This window comes from Clarias gariepinus, chromosome 21, assembly GCF_024256425.1.
Source record: "Clarias gariepinus isolate MV-2021 ecotype Netherlands chromosome 21, CGAR_prim_01v2, whole genome shotgun sequence".
Lineage (NCBI taxonomy): Eukaryota > Metazoa > Chordata > Actinopteri > Siluriformes > Clariidae > Clarias > Clarias gariepinus.
Window position 1 is genome coordinate 909,677 of NC_071120.1, and position 16,668 is coordinate 926,344.

The following is a 16,668-nucleotide window of genomic DNA, read 5'->3' on the forward strand; positions in this document are numbered from 1 at the left end:
TTCATTCCACAGCCCAAAAAATGAATGAATAAAAATGATTAATACAAAATATAAAGTAAAAATAAAACAAATTAACCTGCACTTTACCTTTAAAAAAAGTAAAAATAAATCATGACAGATAAGTGTTTCTGTTTATGCGCACAGGCGCTGTGTGTTTGTGTGTGTGTGTGTAATTTGCGTGCACACACACACACACATTAACTGAGAGACTGTTTTATCGGAAAAAATAGCAAAGAATTCCTAATTGCTATTGCTAATAACACTTGCGTGAGCGCATACTAACAGAATCACTGTTGTAAAGTAAAAAAAAATAAACAAACAAATGAACCGGCCCTTACCCTTTAAAAAGAATCGCGACAGAGCAGAGTTTCTGTGTACCCAGAATTCCGCAGCGCAAGAGAAAAAAAACGTTGGCTCAGTTGTGATTATGTGACGCTTGGCATCAAAACAAGAAGCGCGTGCGTGATACATGATACTCATAACCTCGACTCGTAAACCAAGACTTGCTCGTTTTCCAAATGAAAATGTATTAAAAGTCTTTGCTCGTCTTGCAGAGCACTCGTAAACCGCATTACTCGTAAGCCAAGGTTTCACTGTATATTTGTGTGTGTAGTATCAATTGGGTGTGTTTCTTAGTGTTTATTACAGTGCCATGTAAACAGTGTTTAAATTTTTATACCACCAACCACCACCGGTGCTGTAATAGGAACATAATCTACAGCAATAAGTCCACTTCTTTTATTGTACTTACATGTCACATTGATGTTTAAGGATTTAATAAATTTGAGTAAATGTGAGGTTTAATGATGTAATGTTGCTGTGAGTGGGTTTCTCTCTCCTGCTTTATTCTCCACCTGTGCAGTGCTGATGGTGGTGTTGTGTCTCCTCAGACATGCAGTCCTGCAGCGTCCATCACTGTGTCCTGTTCTTACTCACACTCACACTCACCACTGGTAAGTCTCACTACACACTCTACACTCTCACTACACACTCTCACTACACACACTCACTATACACTCTCACTGTACACACTCACATCACTGTGTCCTGTTCTTACTCACACTCACACTCACCACTGGTAAGTCTCACCTCACTCTCACTGTACACACTCTCACTACACGCTCTCACGACACTCTACACTCTACACACTCTCACTACACACTCTTGGATTCACCACTGGTAAGTCTCACTACACTCTCACTGTACACAATCTCACTACACACTCTCACTCTACAAACTCACTTCACACTCTCACTCTACAAACTCACTTCACACTCTCACTGCTCACTTTTAATTATTTTTCTTTATCCTCTTCTCCAGCTGGTGTATCAGCTGCCGTCTGCTCTACAACAGTGAAGCTCCATCAGCCTGTGACTCTCTCGTGTGAACATAAATGTTCTGGTTTAGTCAAATGGAGCTTATTTTATAATCGAGACGTTGTCCTGGCTCGGTGTAATCAGACATCATGCAGCTCACAGGAGGGCTTTACCATCTCTCATGATCAGTATAAGAAGGGAGATCTCTCTCTCACCATCACTAAAGCTGATTACAGTCTGAGGGACACGTACTCGTGTGAATGTTGGTTTTCAGAAATCTCTACTGTACGTCTTAGCATCGAGAGTAAGTGTCTTATTACTTCTCCTGCTAATAATTCAATCTGAACTCTTGGGGTCACATTCAGACTTAAGGGCTACGGTTATGATTGAATCCTGAAATTACACACATCAGTGTTCAGATTTAAAACAGGAGTGTCTCAGTTCTATACACAGGAGGGGTCTCAGTTCTACACACAGGAGGGGTCTCAGTTATACACACAGGAGTGTCTCAGTTATACACACAGGAGTGTCTCAGTTATACACACAGGGGGGGTCTCAGTTATACACACAGGAGGGGTCTCAGTTCTATACACAGGAGGGGTCTCAGTTCTACACACAGGAGGGGTCTCAGTTATACACACAGGAGTGTCTCAGTTCTACACACAGGGGGGGTCTCAGTTATACACACAGGAGTGTCTCAGTTATACACACAGGAGTGTCTCAGTTCTACACACAGGGGGGGTCTCAGTTATACACACAGGGGGGTCTCAGTTATACACACAGGAATGTCTCAGTTATACACACAGGGGGGTCTCCGTTATACACACAGGAGGGTCTCCGTTATACACACGAGGGGGGGGGGTCTGAGTTATACACACAGGAGTGTCTCAGTTATACACACAGGAGTGTTTCAGTTATACACACAGGGGGGGGGTCTTCGTTATACACACAGGGGGGGGGGTCTCCGTTATACACACAGGGGGGGTCTCCGTTATACACACGAGGGGGGGGGGGTCTGAGTTATACACACAGGAGTGTCTCAGTTATACACACAGGAGTGTTGCAGTTATACACACGGGGGGGGGGTCTTCGTTATACACACAGGGGGGGGGTCTCCGTTATACACACAGGGGGGGTCTCCGTTATACACACGAGGGGGGGGGGTCTGAGTTATACACACAGGAGTGTCTCAGTTATACACACAGGAGTGTTGCAGTTATACACACGGGGGGGGGTCTCAGTTATACACACAGGTGTGTCTCAGTTATACACACAGGAGTGTTGCAGTTATACACACGGGGGGGGGGGTCTCCGTTATACACACAGGGGGGGTCTCCGTTATACACACGGGGGGGCGGGGGGGGGGCGGTTTCAGTTATACACACAGATGTCACAAAGTGACCTGTCCCTGTCGGTTTGCACAGCACATACATACACACGCACACAATCACGTCATACCTCACTCCTCCTCTGTACTCCCCATGCTGAGGCGATGCGGGTGCACACGCATGTCGTCTGTATACTGGTTTAACATACACACAAACATATCCACTCCATTTCCATTCCCCAAAAATAATCCTCGCTGTGCATACCAACACACACATATTTGATTTATCTATTGTTTTGTGTTTGGTATATTTTGTGTATTTGCTGGTGGTCAGTGTTTTAATGTGTGTTCAGTGTTTTAGTCGGTCTTCCGCGTTGCTTCCTACCATCGGCCGGCTAACCCGAGCGACACCTAGCGGCCTGGCGATATAGTGTCAGAGTCACTACGCGCCGGCGCAAAGCAACCGGAAGCAGACTCATACATTGTTTGTCATAAGGGGGAATATGAATGTTTGTGTTAGGTTTGTAATGTTTGTTTCTGTTATTTGTTTCTGTTATTTAAGTCTATAAGGACTAAGACCAAAAGAGCATAAAGTGGGTGCCTAACTATATGTATGTTATGTGTGTTGCACAAACAAATGTATATACTTACTATGTCATATTCCCCTTTTCTGGTAATTTCACTTGGTTTGTTCTGAGATGGGCGGGGTTTGAACTATAAAGGGAAGCCCCAAACCAGTGTTCAGGGTCGGTTTACCTGGCCAGCGAGCGTGCAACTGTGGTGCCGTGAGCTATATTTCACAATCGGAGTGTGTTTATCTGTTTGTTTCCATTTTTCCCTTTTTTTTTTTCCTTTTTTTGTATGGTGTTATTTTGTTACTTTGTATATAGTTTTGGTTTGGATTTTTTTATTTTTATTTTTTTTTTTGTTTTCCACTGGGACCCCTCTCAAGCACTGTAAATAAATTATCACCTTTCACTCAACACCACTGCGAGTATTGCCATCATTTTTGGATTTTTCTTTTTTCCCGGGGTGTTGAACCCTTTTTTTTTTGCCGGACGTTGGTCGGCAAGGTGCAGACGTCTTACAACAGGAGTGTCTCAGTTATACACACGGGGGGGGGGGTCTCAGTTATACACACAGGAGTGTCTCAGTTATACACACGGGGAGGGTCTCAGTTATACACACGGGGGAGGGTCTCAGTTATACACATGGGGGGGGTCTCAGTTATACACACAGGAGTGTCTCAGTTATACACACAGGAGTGTTTCAGTTATACACACAGGAGTGTCTCAGTTATACACACGGGGGAGGGTCTCAGTTATACACACGGGGGAGGGTCTCAGTTATACACACGGGGGAGGGTCTCAGTTATACACATGGGGGGGGTCTCAGTTATACACACAGGAGTGTCTCAGTTATACACACAGGAGTGTTTCAGTTATACACACAGGAGTGTTTCAGTTATACACACAGGAGTGTCTCAGTTATACACACGGGGGAGGGTCTCAGTTATACACACGGGGGAGGGTCTCAGTTATACACACAGGAGTGTCTCAGTTATACACACAGGAGTGTTTCAGTTATACACACAGGAGTGTCTCAGTTATACACACGGGGGAGGGTCTCAGTTATACACACGGGGGAGGGTCTCAGTTATACACACGGGGGAGGGTCTCAGTTATACACATGGGGGGGGTCTCAGTTATACACACAGGAGTGTTTCAGTTATACACACAGGAGTGTTTCAGTTATACACACAGGAGTGTCTCAGTTATACACACGGGGGAGGGTCTCAGTTATACACACGGGGGAGGGTCTCAGTTATACACACAGGAGTGTCTCAGTTATACACACAGGAGTGTTTCAGTTATACACACAGGAGTGTCTCAGTTATACACACGGGGGAGGGTCTCAGTTATACACACGGGGGAGGGTCTCAGTTATACACACGGGGGAGGGTCTCAGTTATACACACGGGGTAGGGTCTCAGTTATACACACGGGGGAGGGTCTCAGTTATACACATGGGGGGGGTCTCAGTTATACACACAGGAGTGTCTCAGTTATACACACAGGAGTGTCTCAGTTATACACACGGGGGAGGGTCTCAGTTATACACACAGGAGTGTCTCAGTTATACACACAGGAGTGTCTCAGTTATACACACTTCTCACCATGAATTTAAGAGCTTTTTTTTTTTTAGCTGACTGTGGGACTTGCTGCGAAACCTGATTCTTAATACCAGGAACTTTCCCCACATACACACTGGACTCTTAATGTTGTCCTAATGATTTACATTTTAATCTAATTACAGATGAATGTTTTTTCTCCTCAGCCATGTTCTCATCAGTTCAGAAGAGTTATGGTGAAGATCTGAAGCTGGACGTGTATGTTCCAGAACCAGTGGAGGTGATTTATAGAGGCAGAGACTCAGCTGATGGTGTACAGATCTGTACTGTAACTCAATGCTCACTACAGTGTAAATCTGAATACACACCCAGAACATCACTCAATCACACAGAGATCACACTGAGAGACGTGACGCTGAGTGATAGTGGGACTTACACCATCCGGGACACGGAGAATAGTGAAGACATTAGTGTGTACACCCTCTCCGTGACAGGTACGTCTTCTAAAATGTTCAGGCTTTTTAAATGTCAAGAGGCCAATATGGATAAACATTTACATAAAAACACTTATGTTTCAGCTTGTATTTAGAGGTCAGTGTATCAAGAACTGTGACAGCAGTCATCGTCTCATGTTCCACAGGGTACTTACAGCTCAGTTTGTGTTCCTGAATATGGTTAAGACACCAGACTGCAGTGTGAAACTTGGGGATGAGCGCTCTTCATCCTACCTGGGGAAATCATTTCAGGGCTAGAATAAACTACACTTAAGAAACTAGGCTATTTATTTTACAATTAAGTTTTGTCTGGTTTTATTCATTCATTTATTCTTTGCTGCAACTCAGTGTCATATAACTGCATTGCATTTTGGGACTTTGGGTTCAGTGATGGCCCCAGTGTTACCATTACTTCCCTACTGGGTTTGTCATTGATAAAGCACCGCTGCAAATCGTGACCTGAGCCTGTGTCAGAGGAAGCCCCTCAGGTTCACTTCTTCCTGCTCTTTGCTGCCCCACTTCCAATCCTTTTCACCTAAGGTTGCGCTCCTCGCACTTGCTTAATTTATGGGCCTTGAATCCTTAAAAGAGCACCTTTTGTCACAACTGTGTCCCACTTGTGCTCTAATTTGGTGAAAAATGCAGGCAACGTATTCTAACTCTGAAACCACACCCACCCTGTACCTGCACCTCAAGCCGGCTGAAGGCTGTTACCTAGGAATTTATCTGGGGGCTGCAGGCCACTACAAAGTGGCAATGGCACGACCTCTTCTCCCAGAGACTCTTACAACCCCTTTGCCGTACTCTAGACAATGATGTTAAAGACTTCTTCCTCACTTTTGACCGTATGGCTGCCCAGGAGAACGGTCCTGTGTGTAGGCTATCACCGGCCCCCTTCGCCAGTGAGGCACAGAAGACCTGCTAGGCTCTACTAGCAAATGAAGCCATAGACTACAGCAGTTTCATGGTGTAGGTCCTGGCCCTCTGTGGGCTCTTTCTTAGCTCAACTGCCACCAACGTCCACCAATGGACCAACCATCCTACTACCACCCCAGAGGCCAGCTTGACTCTCTACTAGGTGTCTTCTGTTAACTATGACAGGCAGACCAACTGATTATAATTTTAGCTGGATATTAACAATGCAACTGCTCTCCAATGTGGCTAAAGAAGCCTAATAAAGCTGGTGATATTACCACGTTTTTGTTCCCAACTTTTCTGTAAGTGCCATGTGCATACCAAGTTTATCTGAATTCTCACCTTAAAAAAGTCCAAAACTGTCTTGAGTCAGTGCAGGGGGGCGTGGGTGGGGGTGCATGGCATTGGGCAACTACCCTGATCTCACAGTTGATCAGTTTCAGCCAGTCCTGCATCACTTCCAATTCTTTTTACCCAACACTACTCAGCTCACTGTCTCCTGTCATATATATAATGCCATAATAATTTTTGGGCTCAGCCCCGCCTCCTCACTAAGATAAAAGTTTGTTCCTACCTCATAATTGATCCTATATCACTCTTAAGCTAAAACTCCTAGCTATAGGTTTTTAAACAAAAATTGTGACAAACACTTCGAGAAAATGTAACGCAAACTTTTGCATAACTGGTTCATAAGAAAGTAATGTATTACTGTTACTATTATTATATTTAAAATAAGGTGTTATATTCCTAGTTACTAATAGTAATATAATATAGTAACTCATTACTTTTGTTAAATGTTACTCCCGTCAGTATTATAACCTGTACACACTGAACACTTCACAGCCGAGGAGGAAACAGAACTTAAACAGGGAAATGAATACGTGCCAAACATAAAAGGGAATGGGGCAGAGAACAAAAGACTTATGGTGCCCTCAGGAAGCATTGCACTGGCTTCCTGTAACATTCAGGATAGATTTTAAAGTACTTTTACTTGTTTATAAATCACTTAATGGCCTAATACATAACAGATATGCTCATTGAATACTGTATAAACCTAGGGTTAGAGTCAGTTAGAAATACCAAGGGTTAACACAAAACAAGGGGAGACCGCCTTTAGCTATTATGCTGCCCGCAGTTAGAATCTCTGGCAATCTTTAAATGATGACTAAAGACATATCTGTTTTTTAGATGTTTGGGTTAACCCCCTCTTCAATAAAACAATAAAACAATAAAACCCAGTGTGTGACTAGTTAGTACCAGTAACCCAGTGTAAGGATCTGTCCAAGGACACACAAACTTCAGTCACTCTGCATAAGAGAGTCTGCCAAATGCCTGAATGTAAATGAGTGTGTGTGTGTGTGTGTGTGTGTGTAGATGACCGGGTTCCATGGTGGGGAATTGTACTAATAGTGCTGCTGGTGGTGTCTTTGCTGCTGGCACTCATCGGATTTATACAATACCGAAAGAATGCAAGGTATCGGGTCTTCATAAAGGTAAGTGTGTGTGTGTGTGTGTGTGTGTGTGTGTGTGTGTGTGTGTGTGTGTGTGTGTGTGAAATAAGATTTTTGGCTGTTATCTGTTTTAGTTTTACTGCTGCATCATTAGCTCAGAGTATATTTGTATCCATGTGTTGAAACGTATTTAATTAGATTGGCAGAGGGGGCCTGTGTGGGCAGCAGCTCCTGCGAGCTTCCTTGACGGCTCCTCTTGTTGATCAGCCTCCCAGCTCTGGTTTGAGTGCGGTCTCAGACGGGAGTTCCTCATTATGTCCATCGGCTGGACGACTTTCCTGTCTGGGAACCTAAAGTGAGACACACAGTGGACTTTTCCTCTTTGGGCGTCAGGGTCACAAAACCAGCCCTGTTTGAGAGTGCAAGTACCGCGGGAGCTATAGCTCTCCAGTTCTCAGTGCGGTGATCGAAGGGGCGCCATTCCATTAGGGCCTTCGAAGTGGCTGGGGCGCGTTACATCACACAGCGTGCATACCATTCTTCTGCACCAGGACCCATCAAGCTGCACTTCCTGTCTGGGTTTATAGCCCAGGGAGAAGCCCGAGATCCATTAACGATGATCTCATCCACCCGCGGCCACTCCCACCTAGTGAGCCTACGGAGTTAGCGAGGAGTGATAAAAGATGTAGCACACGTTGTGACAGTATCTACATAGATATATAGATAGATACTCCTCAAGAAACTTCTATCAACTGACAAGGTGTGTGTGTGTGTGTGTGTGTGTGTTTAACAGGTGAGCAAGCAACTGGGAAATGTGAACAAGCTTGTGCAGCAAGCTGAGCGCAGCGTCAATGCCCCAGAAGCTCTGCAGAAGGCAGAAGAGGCGATGAAGGATCTGGAGAAGAGCTACAGAGAGAACGCCAAATATTCAGAACAGATCACGTTGTTCTGTGCAGCCAAGAGAGCGCAGCTGAAACTCTACAGTACTGGGGAAAAGGAACAACTCCTGCTCACTGACAGAGGAGAGGTGTGTTTATAGTTCACACACACACACACACACACACACACACACACACACACACACACACACAGTTGTAGCAGCAGTACCTCAGTCACAGTCCATTAAGCTCCTCCACATGTTCCAGCCGCTCCCTGTAGGCATGACGATACACACCCTGTAGCAGCAGTAACTGACCACATACACACACACACACACACACACTACTATCTAACCTGATCACTTGAGGTGCGTCCACATGGCCAGTGATGTAGCGCTCAAACATTCACAGTCAGACCCATAAATACTGGAACAAAGATAAAGTTCCCAGTAGGATCTGGAGAAACTTCAGGGTCGTCACATGGGCATCTGAGCTCCAGAACACTGAATTTTAAAGGAAACACTCAGGATGTGAGTGAGGTCGAGACTTTTAGCTTTAATGTAAGGGGTTGTGATGGTGTAGCTGGTGTGTCTCCATGTTGTGTTGAACTTAATTCCGCTCCTTCACTCGTTCAGAGAAAATCAGTTTATTATATTATTAGTTTATATATTATAAGTTTTTATTGAACATAACATGTAAATATTCACAGTGCAGAGTGGAAAAAGTATATGAACCTTTGGATTTAATAACTGGTTGACCCTCCTTTGGCAGCAATAACCTCAACCAAACGTTTCCTGTAGTTGCAGATCAGATCAGACCTGCACAACGATCTGAAGTCGGACCACTCCTCTTCACAAAACTGTTTCAGTGTAGCAATATTCTTGGGATGTCTGGTGTGAATCGCTCTCTTAAGGTCATGCCACAGCATTTCAATCGGTTTGAGATCAGGACTCTAAGTGGGCCACTCCAGAAGGTGTATTTTGTTCAGTTGAAGCCATTCTTTTGTTGAATTACTTGTATGCTTTGGGTCGTTGTCCTGTTGCATCACCCAAGTCAACAATCAACAATTCAAAAGTCAACAATTCTTGATCGTAGGTGTTCTCAGAGCTCTTTTCTGCGAGGCATGGTTTACATCAAGCAGTGCTTCTTGAAACCAGTAAACCCAAAACTGGTGTGTTTTTAAAGGCCAGGACAGCTTTAAGCAACACACCCAATATCATCACACTGATTGGACTCTATGTGTATGGATATCTTCGCAACTGGTGTCCGTACATACAACAGCCAGACACTTTTCAACCTAAATAACCCGGTTAATGATATCGACGATGAGCTGCGGGAAAAGCTACGCGACCTCGGCTTGCTGCGTGAACCAGGCCTCGAAGCCTCGGCGTTGCCTGATGCCGGAGGCCGGAGGAAGGGTCATCGGAAGCGGTGCGCGAGGAAGCGGAAGCGCGGCAAGCGGGCGGGAGTCTGTGCTAGGCTAAAAACAAACCCTAGCCGGCCGGCTCTCCCGTCCATCATCTTATCTAACGTCTGCTCCCTGGACAATAAAATGGACTACATCCGACTCCAGCAGGCTACACAGCGTGAGGTTAGAGACTGCTGTGTCTTTGTTTTCACGGAGACATGGCTCAGCGACAGAGTACCGGACGCCGCTATTCAGCTAGACGGGCTAGCCTCGTTTCGCGCCGACAGAAATACAGCTCTGTGCGGTAAGACTCGCGGTGGCGGCTTATGTGTTTACATCAACACGAAATGGTGCAAGAACTCTGTGCTAGTTTCTAGTTATTGCTCATTGCTAGTGGAGTTTGTGATTGTTAGATGCAGACCTTTTTATTTACCACGGGAATTCACCACTGTTTTCATTATCGGAGTGTACATTCCACCTAGCGCTAATGCTAAGGAAGCGCTATGGGAACTGTATACAAAGATCAGTGAACTGCAAAATACACACCCGGATGGACTGTTTATTGTTGCTGGAGATTTCAACCATGCAAATCTCAAGTCAGTGCTTCCTAGATTCCATCAGTATGTGGACTTTGCAACGAGAGGGAAAAACACGCTGGATCTTGTTTACACAAACATCCCCGGCGCATATCGGGCAGAGCCCCGCCCCCATCTCGGCTACTCAGACCACATCTCTGTTATGCTAATTCCAGCATACAGACCACTCGTCAGGCGCTCAAAACCGGTTCTGAAGCAGGTGAAAACCTGGCCAGCAGGAGCCATCTCTGCTCTTCAGGACTGTTTCGAGTGCACTGACTGGAACATGTTTAGGGAGGCTGCAACTTACGGCGACTTCACTGACTTGGAGGAATACACGTCATCAGTGACCAGCTACATCAACAAGTGCACCGATGACGTCACTGTCTCCAAGAACATTATCTCACGACCCAACCAGAAACCGTGGATTACTGCGGAAGTGCGTGCACTTCTGAGGACCAGAGACTCTGCCTTCAAAGCGGGAGACAAGGTGGCCCTCAGAACAGCAAGGGCCAAACTTTCTCGGGCCATCAGAGAGGCAAAGCGCGCACACGCCCAGAGAATCCACAATCACTTCAGGGACAGCGGCGACACACGGCGCATGTGGCAGGGTTTACAAGCCATCACTCACTACAGGACGACATCAACTGCCTGTGACAGTGACGGCTCCCTTCCAGATGCGCTGAATAACTTCTATGCTCGGTTTGACAGGCAGAACAACGTGGCGGCGAGAAAGACCACCCCTTCTCCGAATGACCAGGTGCTGTGTCTCACTACAGCTGAGGTGAGGAAAACTCTACGCAGAGTCAACCCACGTAAAGCTGCTGGACCAGACAACATCCCAGGCAGAGTGCTCAGAGAATGTGCTGAACAGCTGGCAGATGTTCTCACCGACATCTTCAACATCTCTCTGAGCAGCGCCGTCGTTCCCACGTGCTTCAAGGCCACCACCATCGTCCCCGTGCCCAAGAAGTCTACTGTGTCCTGTCTCAATGACTACCGTCCCGTTGCACTCACACCCACTATCATGAAGTGCTTTGAGCGGCTCGTCATGAGACACATCAAGACCCTGCTGCCCTCCTCACTGGACCCACTGCAGTTTGCGTATCGTCCTAACCGCTCAACGGACGATGCCTTCTCCACTACACTACATCTTGCCCTCACACACTTGGACAAGAAAGACACATATGTTCGAATGCTGTACATAGATTTCAGCTCAGCATTCAACACTATCATCCCCCAACAACTGATTGGGAAGCTGAACCTGTTGGGCCTGAACACCTCCCTCTGCAACTGGATCCTGGACTTTCTGACCGGTAGGCCTCAGTCAGTACGGATCGGAAACTGCACCTCCAGCACCACCACACTGAGCACTGGGGCCCCACAAGGCTGCGTGCTCAGTCCCCTACTGTTCACACTGCTGACTCACGACTGTGTAGCAACACACAGTTCGAACCACATCATTAAGTTCGCTGATGACACGACCGTGGTGGGTCTCATTAGCAAGAACGACGAGTCAGCATACAGGGAGGAAGTGCAGAGGCTAACGGACTGGTGTAAAGACAACAACCTGTCTCTAAATGTTGACAAGACAAAGGAGATGGTTGTTGACTTTAGGAGGACACGAGGCGACCATTCTCCGCTGAGCATCAACGGCTCCTCTGTGGGAATCGTCGAAAACATCAAATTCCTGGGTGTCCACCTAGAGAAGGATCTCAGCTGGTCCCTCAACACCAGCTCCCTACACAAGAAAGCCCAACAGCGTCTCTTCTTTCTGAGAAGACTGAGAAAGGCCCAGCTTCCACCACCGATCCTGACCACCTTCTATAGAGGAACTATCGAGAGCATTCTGAGCGGCTGCATCACTGTCTGGTTTGGGAATTGTGCCATATCGGATCGCAAAACCCTACAGCGGATAGTAAGGACAGCGGAGAAGATCATCGGGGTCTCTCTCCCCTCTATTGAAGACATCTACACCACACGCTGCATCCGCAAAGCCACCAGCATTGTGGCTGATCGGACACACCCCTCTCACACACACTTCACACTCCTGCCATCTGGAAAAAGGTACCGAAGCATTCGGGCACACACATCCAGACTGTGCAACAGCTTTTTTCCACAAGCCATCCGTCTCCTCAACAAAAAGAGACTGGACTGATAAACACACACACACACACACACACACACACACAGACACACTAACACAAACATTATCACACAGCTTAACTCAACTACCTCAAAATATTGGGACTGGACTGACTAATCAACACAAGTGCAGACACACTGACCTACACCAACAAACTGTTTATCTTTTTGCACAACGATCATTACACCAACTACACCACTACACCAACAAACTGTTTATCTTTTTGCACAACGATCACTACTGGACTAATTTTGCACTAATTCCTCTTGCTGCTGTTTTTAAAGAATGTTTACGTTTACCCACTACCTCAACACCATATTTTATGTTCTGTAACTGTTACGTTTAACACCATATTTTTATGTTCTGTTATGTCGTGGTTGCGCACTGTCACTTTGTTGTTGCTTTTGTTTGCACATTTGCACGTGCACTTTATGTTGTCTGTTAAAATAGTTATACTTAGCTAGTTAGTTTTTTGTTAATTTATGTTGTAATTTATGTTAGGTCTCTCTGTCCTGTCTCTGCTAGCCAGCTAACTAGGCCTCTTGGTTAGCTAGTTTAGTGTCTCTGTTAATTTATGTTGTAGATTTATGTTGCATGTAGCACCTTGGTCCTGGAGGAACGTTGTTTCGTTTCACTGTGTACTAACTGTATATGGTTGTAATGACAATAAAGCCTACTTGAACTTGAACTTGAACTTGAACTCAAGGTTGACTCGCTCCTGGCTCCAATTAGCTCTTGGAGAAGTCGTTAGGCTAGGGGTTCACATACTTTTTCTTGCAACTGTAACCCACATCTCCACCAGGAGGCCTGAGGGGAAAACGACACACAGATGATTTATAAATCAAACATCGTAGTCAGAAGATACACCGCAGAAGTGAACACGGAGGAGCTTAACACATTTAGTGTGAATTATAACAACAGAAAAATTAAAGTGAATAAACCAGGCTACACTGAAACCGCTTACTTTTAAACACAAACAGAAATGCATTACACACATCTTTATTTCGGCAGGTTTACACACTGAACACTGTTTCGTAACATCATAAATAGAGAGAGATGACTTTTTCAGCTCACAGTTTATTAGTAGATAATAAGGTTATGTGATTACAGAGTGTGTAATGTTAAATGTGTGTGAAGGTCGTGTGTAATGGTGTGTTTATGTGTTATGTAATGGTATGCGTATGTGGTGTGTAACGGTGTGTGTGTTTATGTGGTGTGTGTGTGTATGTGGTGTGTTGATCAGATGATGAAGAAGATGGAGAAAGTGATGAAGAGTTTCCAGCAGCTCAGTGGTGATGGATCAGGACCCCTGCAAGTTACGAACTGCGACAGCGTCACAGAGACGGCGCGCCACCTGGCTGAGATCGAACAGTGGTGCAGGGAGAAGAGGGCGGAGTTAAACAACCTCACACAACAGCAGCGAGGTGGAGAACCTGAGGGAACATCTGATGATCTCAGTGAGGTGGAACAGTGGGAGATGATTTCTGTTTGACACACTCTAAATGAGCTCCGACTCCAGGGGTTTAGGAAGAGCGACACTTGAACATGAATGCTTCATGTGGACAGTTTGGTGCACGTGTCCAGTGTCCTCCATAACGTTTCAGAGAAGACTGAGATTATGTAGCTGCTCTTACATGGGAAGTTGCTCCATTCGGTGCTGTGACAGGTTTATTGTCAGATGCACGTCCTGACTTAACTCTTCCATTTTTATCCTTGGTTGGCTGGGACTCGAACCCGGGCCTTCCTCATGGCAGACGAGAGGACACTAATGTCTCGTAGTCCCTGTTCCAGCAGCTCCAGTGTGAAGTTTAATCAGTAACACTAACATAATAACACACTTTAACCCTCATTAATATATTTTACATTAGATCATATTCTAAGTCTGTGAAGCCGAAATGTCACTTCCACCAGTCCGTAGTTATTGGGGTAAAAACAGAGCAGCTTGTTTCAGCTCAGAACAATCAGCAAAGTCACAGTCTAAGAAAGTACAATAGAACCTCGGATTGCGAGTAACGCGGTTTGTATCACACATGCGCTTCTTGTTTTGATGCCAAACATCACATGATCACAACTGAGCCAAGGGTTTTTCTCTCTTATGCTGTGGAATTGTGGGTAATCGTCTCCCCTGCTGGGTCTTAGTGCTTGTCTCTTGCTGGTATAATCAACATCCGTGCAGAGTGTACTGTTTACTATAACACTGACCACGTGTGTGTACTGTTACTTATAACATGTGTGTGCGCGCGCGTGTAAAGCAAAAGAAAGTCTCATTAGAGAAGTTAAAGATCAATTTCTCTCTCTCTGTATCCCTGCTCTCTGTGTCTGTGTGTGCACGTCATTGGACACCGTGCCACATACACACACCCTCCTTTCGCCTTCACACAAACACACACAGACACACACACACACTCTCTCTTTTTCTCTGCTTTACACAGAAACTCTGCTCTGTCGCGATTCTTTTCAAAAATAAACTGCAGGTTAATTTGTTTTATTTATTTATTTTTTTTCTTCAAATATTACAACTTTATTCTCATAATATCAGACACTATCTTTATTTTTGTGTAGCCAGATTATTCTAACCTTTCTTTATAAATAAACTCACCTCATTATTGTTTGAAATGACATTCCACAGCTGTAGGGTTGTGTGTTCTATCGCTGTGTATTTATTTACACTTACAGCATTTGACAGACGCCCTTATTTAAAGCGACTTATATTTTATCTCATTGTACATCTAAGCCAGTGGAGGGTTAAGCATTTATAAACTAACACTTTTATCGGGTTAATAATTTTCTATTATTTTGTTGTTCACATTAAATAAATTTATTATTAAACATATCATGACTAATCGGTATGTTGAAATACAGCACTGCTCAAGGTAGTGATATTTACCCCAATCAGCCATAACATTAACACATTAACACTAATGATCAGTTACACTCCACTAAACTGGTGAGAGGATCAGGGACACCCGAGGCTCGTCCATGACCAAAGTCCAGCCTGTCTGGTCCGATCCCACAGAAAATCCAATGCAGCACAATGCCACACCCAGTGCACCACACCCAGGGCCCAGCAGGCAAAGAGCCCCTGACCCGGCCCCCAAACGCCCCAGGTTTAATTCTTAAACAAGTGGCCCCGCCCCCTCAACCACAGCATCCAAAGGATCTGCTGCTAACGTCCTGGTGGCAGTCACCACAGCAACAGAATGTGTGTGTCATGTGACCTGATCCTTATCACACAGCTGATGTGTTTAGCTGATGTTAAGACACAGTCCAGACACATACCAATTACACACCAATAACAGGCTCTACTGTCCGGTCCTCAATCATGTGGAATATTATTCACTCATTCTATTCTCTAAAGTCACACTCCAGTCTCTATTTTGTAGAAAGCTCTCCTGTCTGCTGTGTGTCCTGATTTATAAACATCATTTACAACATGGACAAATCATAGACAACAATGACAATAATAATAATAATAATAATAATAATAATAATAATAATAATGTATGAATATTTTCAAAAAAAAAAAATTTAGCGCTCTGTAGTTACAGTTCAACCAGCAGTTACAGTTCTGTTATGTTATAATGTTCAGTATTCTTCATGGTTAGACGTTACATTCCCATACAGTAGGTGGCATCATACACTATATGGACAAAAGTATTCAGCCAAACCTGCAGTGACATCATTGTATCCAAACACACGCACTTTAATATAAAGTCGGTCCACCTTTTTGCAGCTATAACAGCTTCCACTCTTCTTCGAAGGCTGTATGTACACAAGATGTTGGAGTGTTTCTGTGGGAATTCATGTCCATTCATTCTGTAGAGCATTTGTTCAAGAACTGTGTGTTTACAGTCCATGCAACTGAAAGTACAATATAACAGAAGTTATTTAAATTAACATGAAGTCCAGTTCAGCACAGGGAGTCAGTAGGTGCAGATGGCAGATGGGGTCTGGATCACTGGGAGCACAGGAGCAGCATGTGTAGCTCCAACCATCATCAAGCAGAATCCAGCTGAAGCTGGTCCTT

The 16,668-nt window shown here is 44.9% G+C and overlaps 1 protein-coding gene across 2 annotated transcripts; it reads left to right on the forward strand.

The window, feature by feature from the left end:
- The first annotated feature begins 853 nt into the window (after positions 1-853).
- Positions 854-15,717, forward strand: LOC128509673 (uncharacterized). Of its 2 annotated transcripts, none has more exons than XM_053481494.1 (6): positions 854-953; positions 1,321-1,620; positions 4,981-5,268; positions 7,558-7,676; positions 8,428-8,661; positions 13,885-15,717. In XM_053481494.1, exons 1-6 carry the CDS (start codon positions 893-895, stop codon positions 14,131-14,133), a joined length of 1,251 nt encoding a protein of 416 aa, XP_053337469.1. In that variant the 5' UTR covers positions 854-892; the 3' UTR covers positions 14,134-15,717. The 2 variants fall into 2 exon arrangements, with proteins under 2 accessions (XP_053337469.1, XP_053337470.1); XM_053481495.1 differs by lacking the exon at positions 13,885-15,717 and adding an exon at positions 9,319-11,191.
- The last annotated feature ends 951 nt before the right edge of the window (positions 15,718-16,668 follow it).

Coding starts and splice junctions, on each gene's coding strand:
- LOC128509673 (XM_053481494.1), top strand. CDS start 893: ATGCAGTCCTGCAGCGTCCATCACTGTGTCCTGTTCTTACTCACACTC. Junction 1,621..4,980: donor TGTACGTCTTAGCATCGAGA/GTAAGTGTCTTA, acceptor TTTTCTCCTCAG/CCATGTTCTCATCAGTTCAG. Junction 8,662..13,884: donor TGCTCACTGACAGAGGAGAG/GTGTGTTTATAG, acceptor TGTGTTGATCAG/ATGATGAAGAAGATGGAGAA.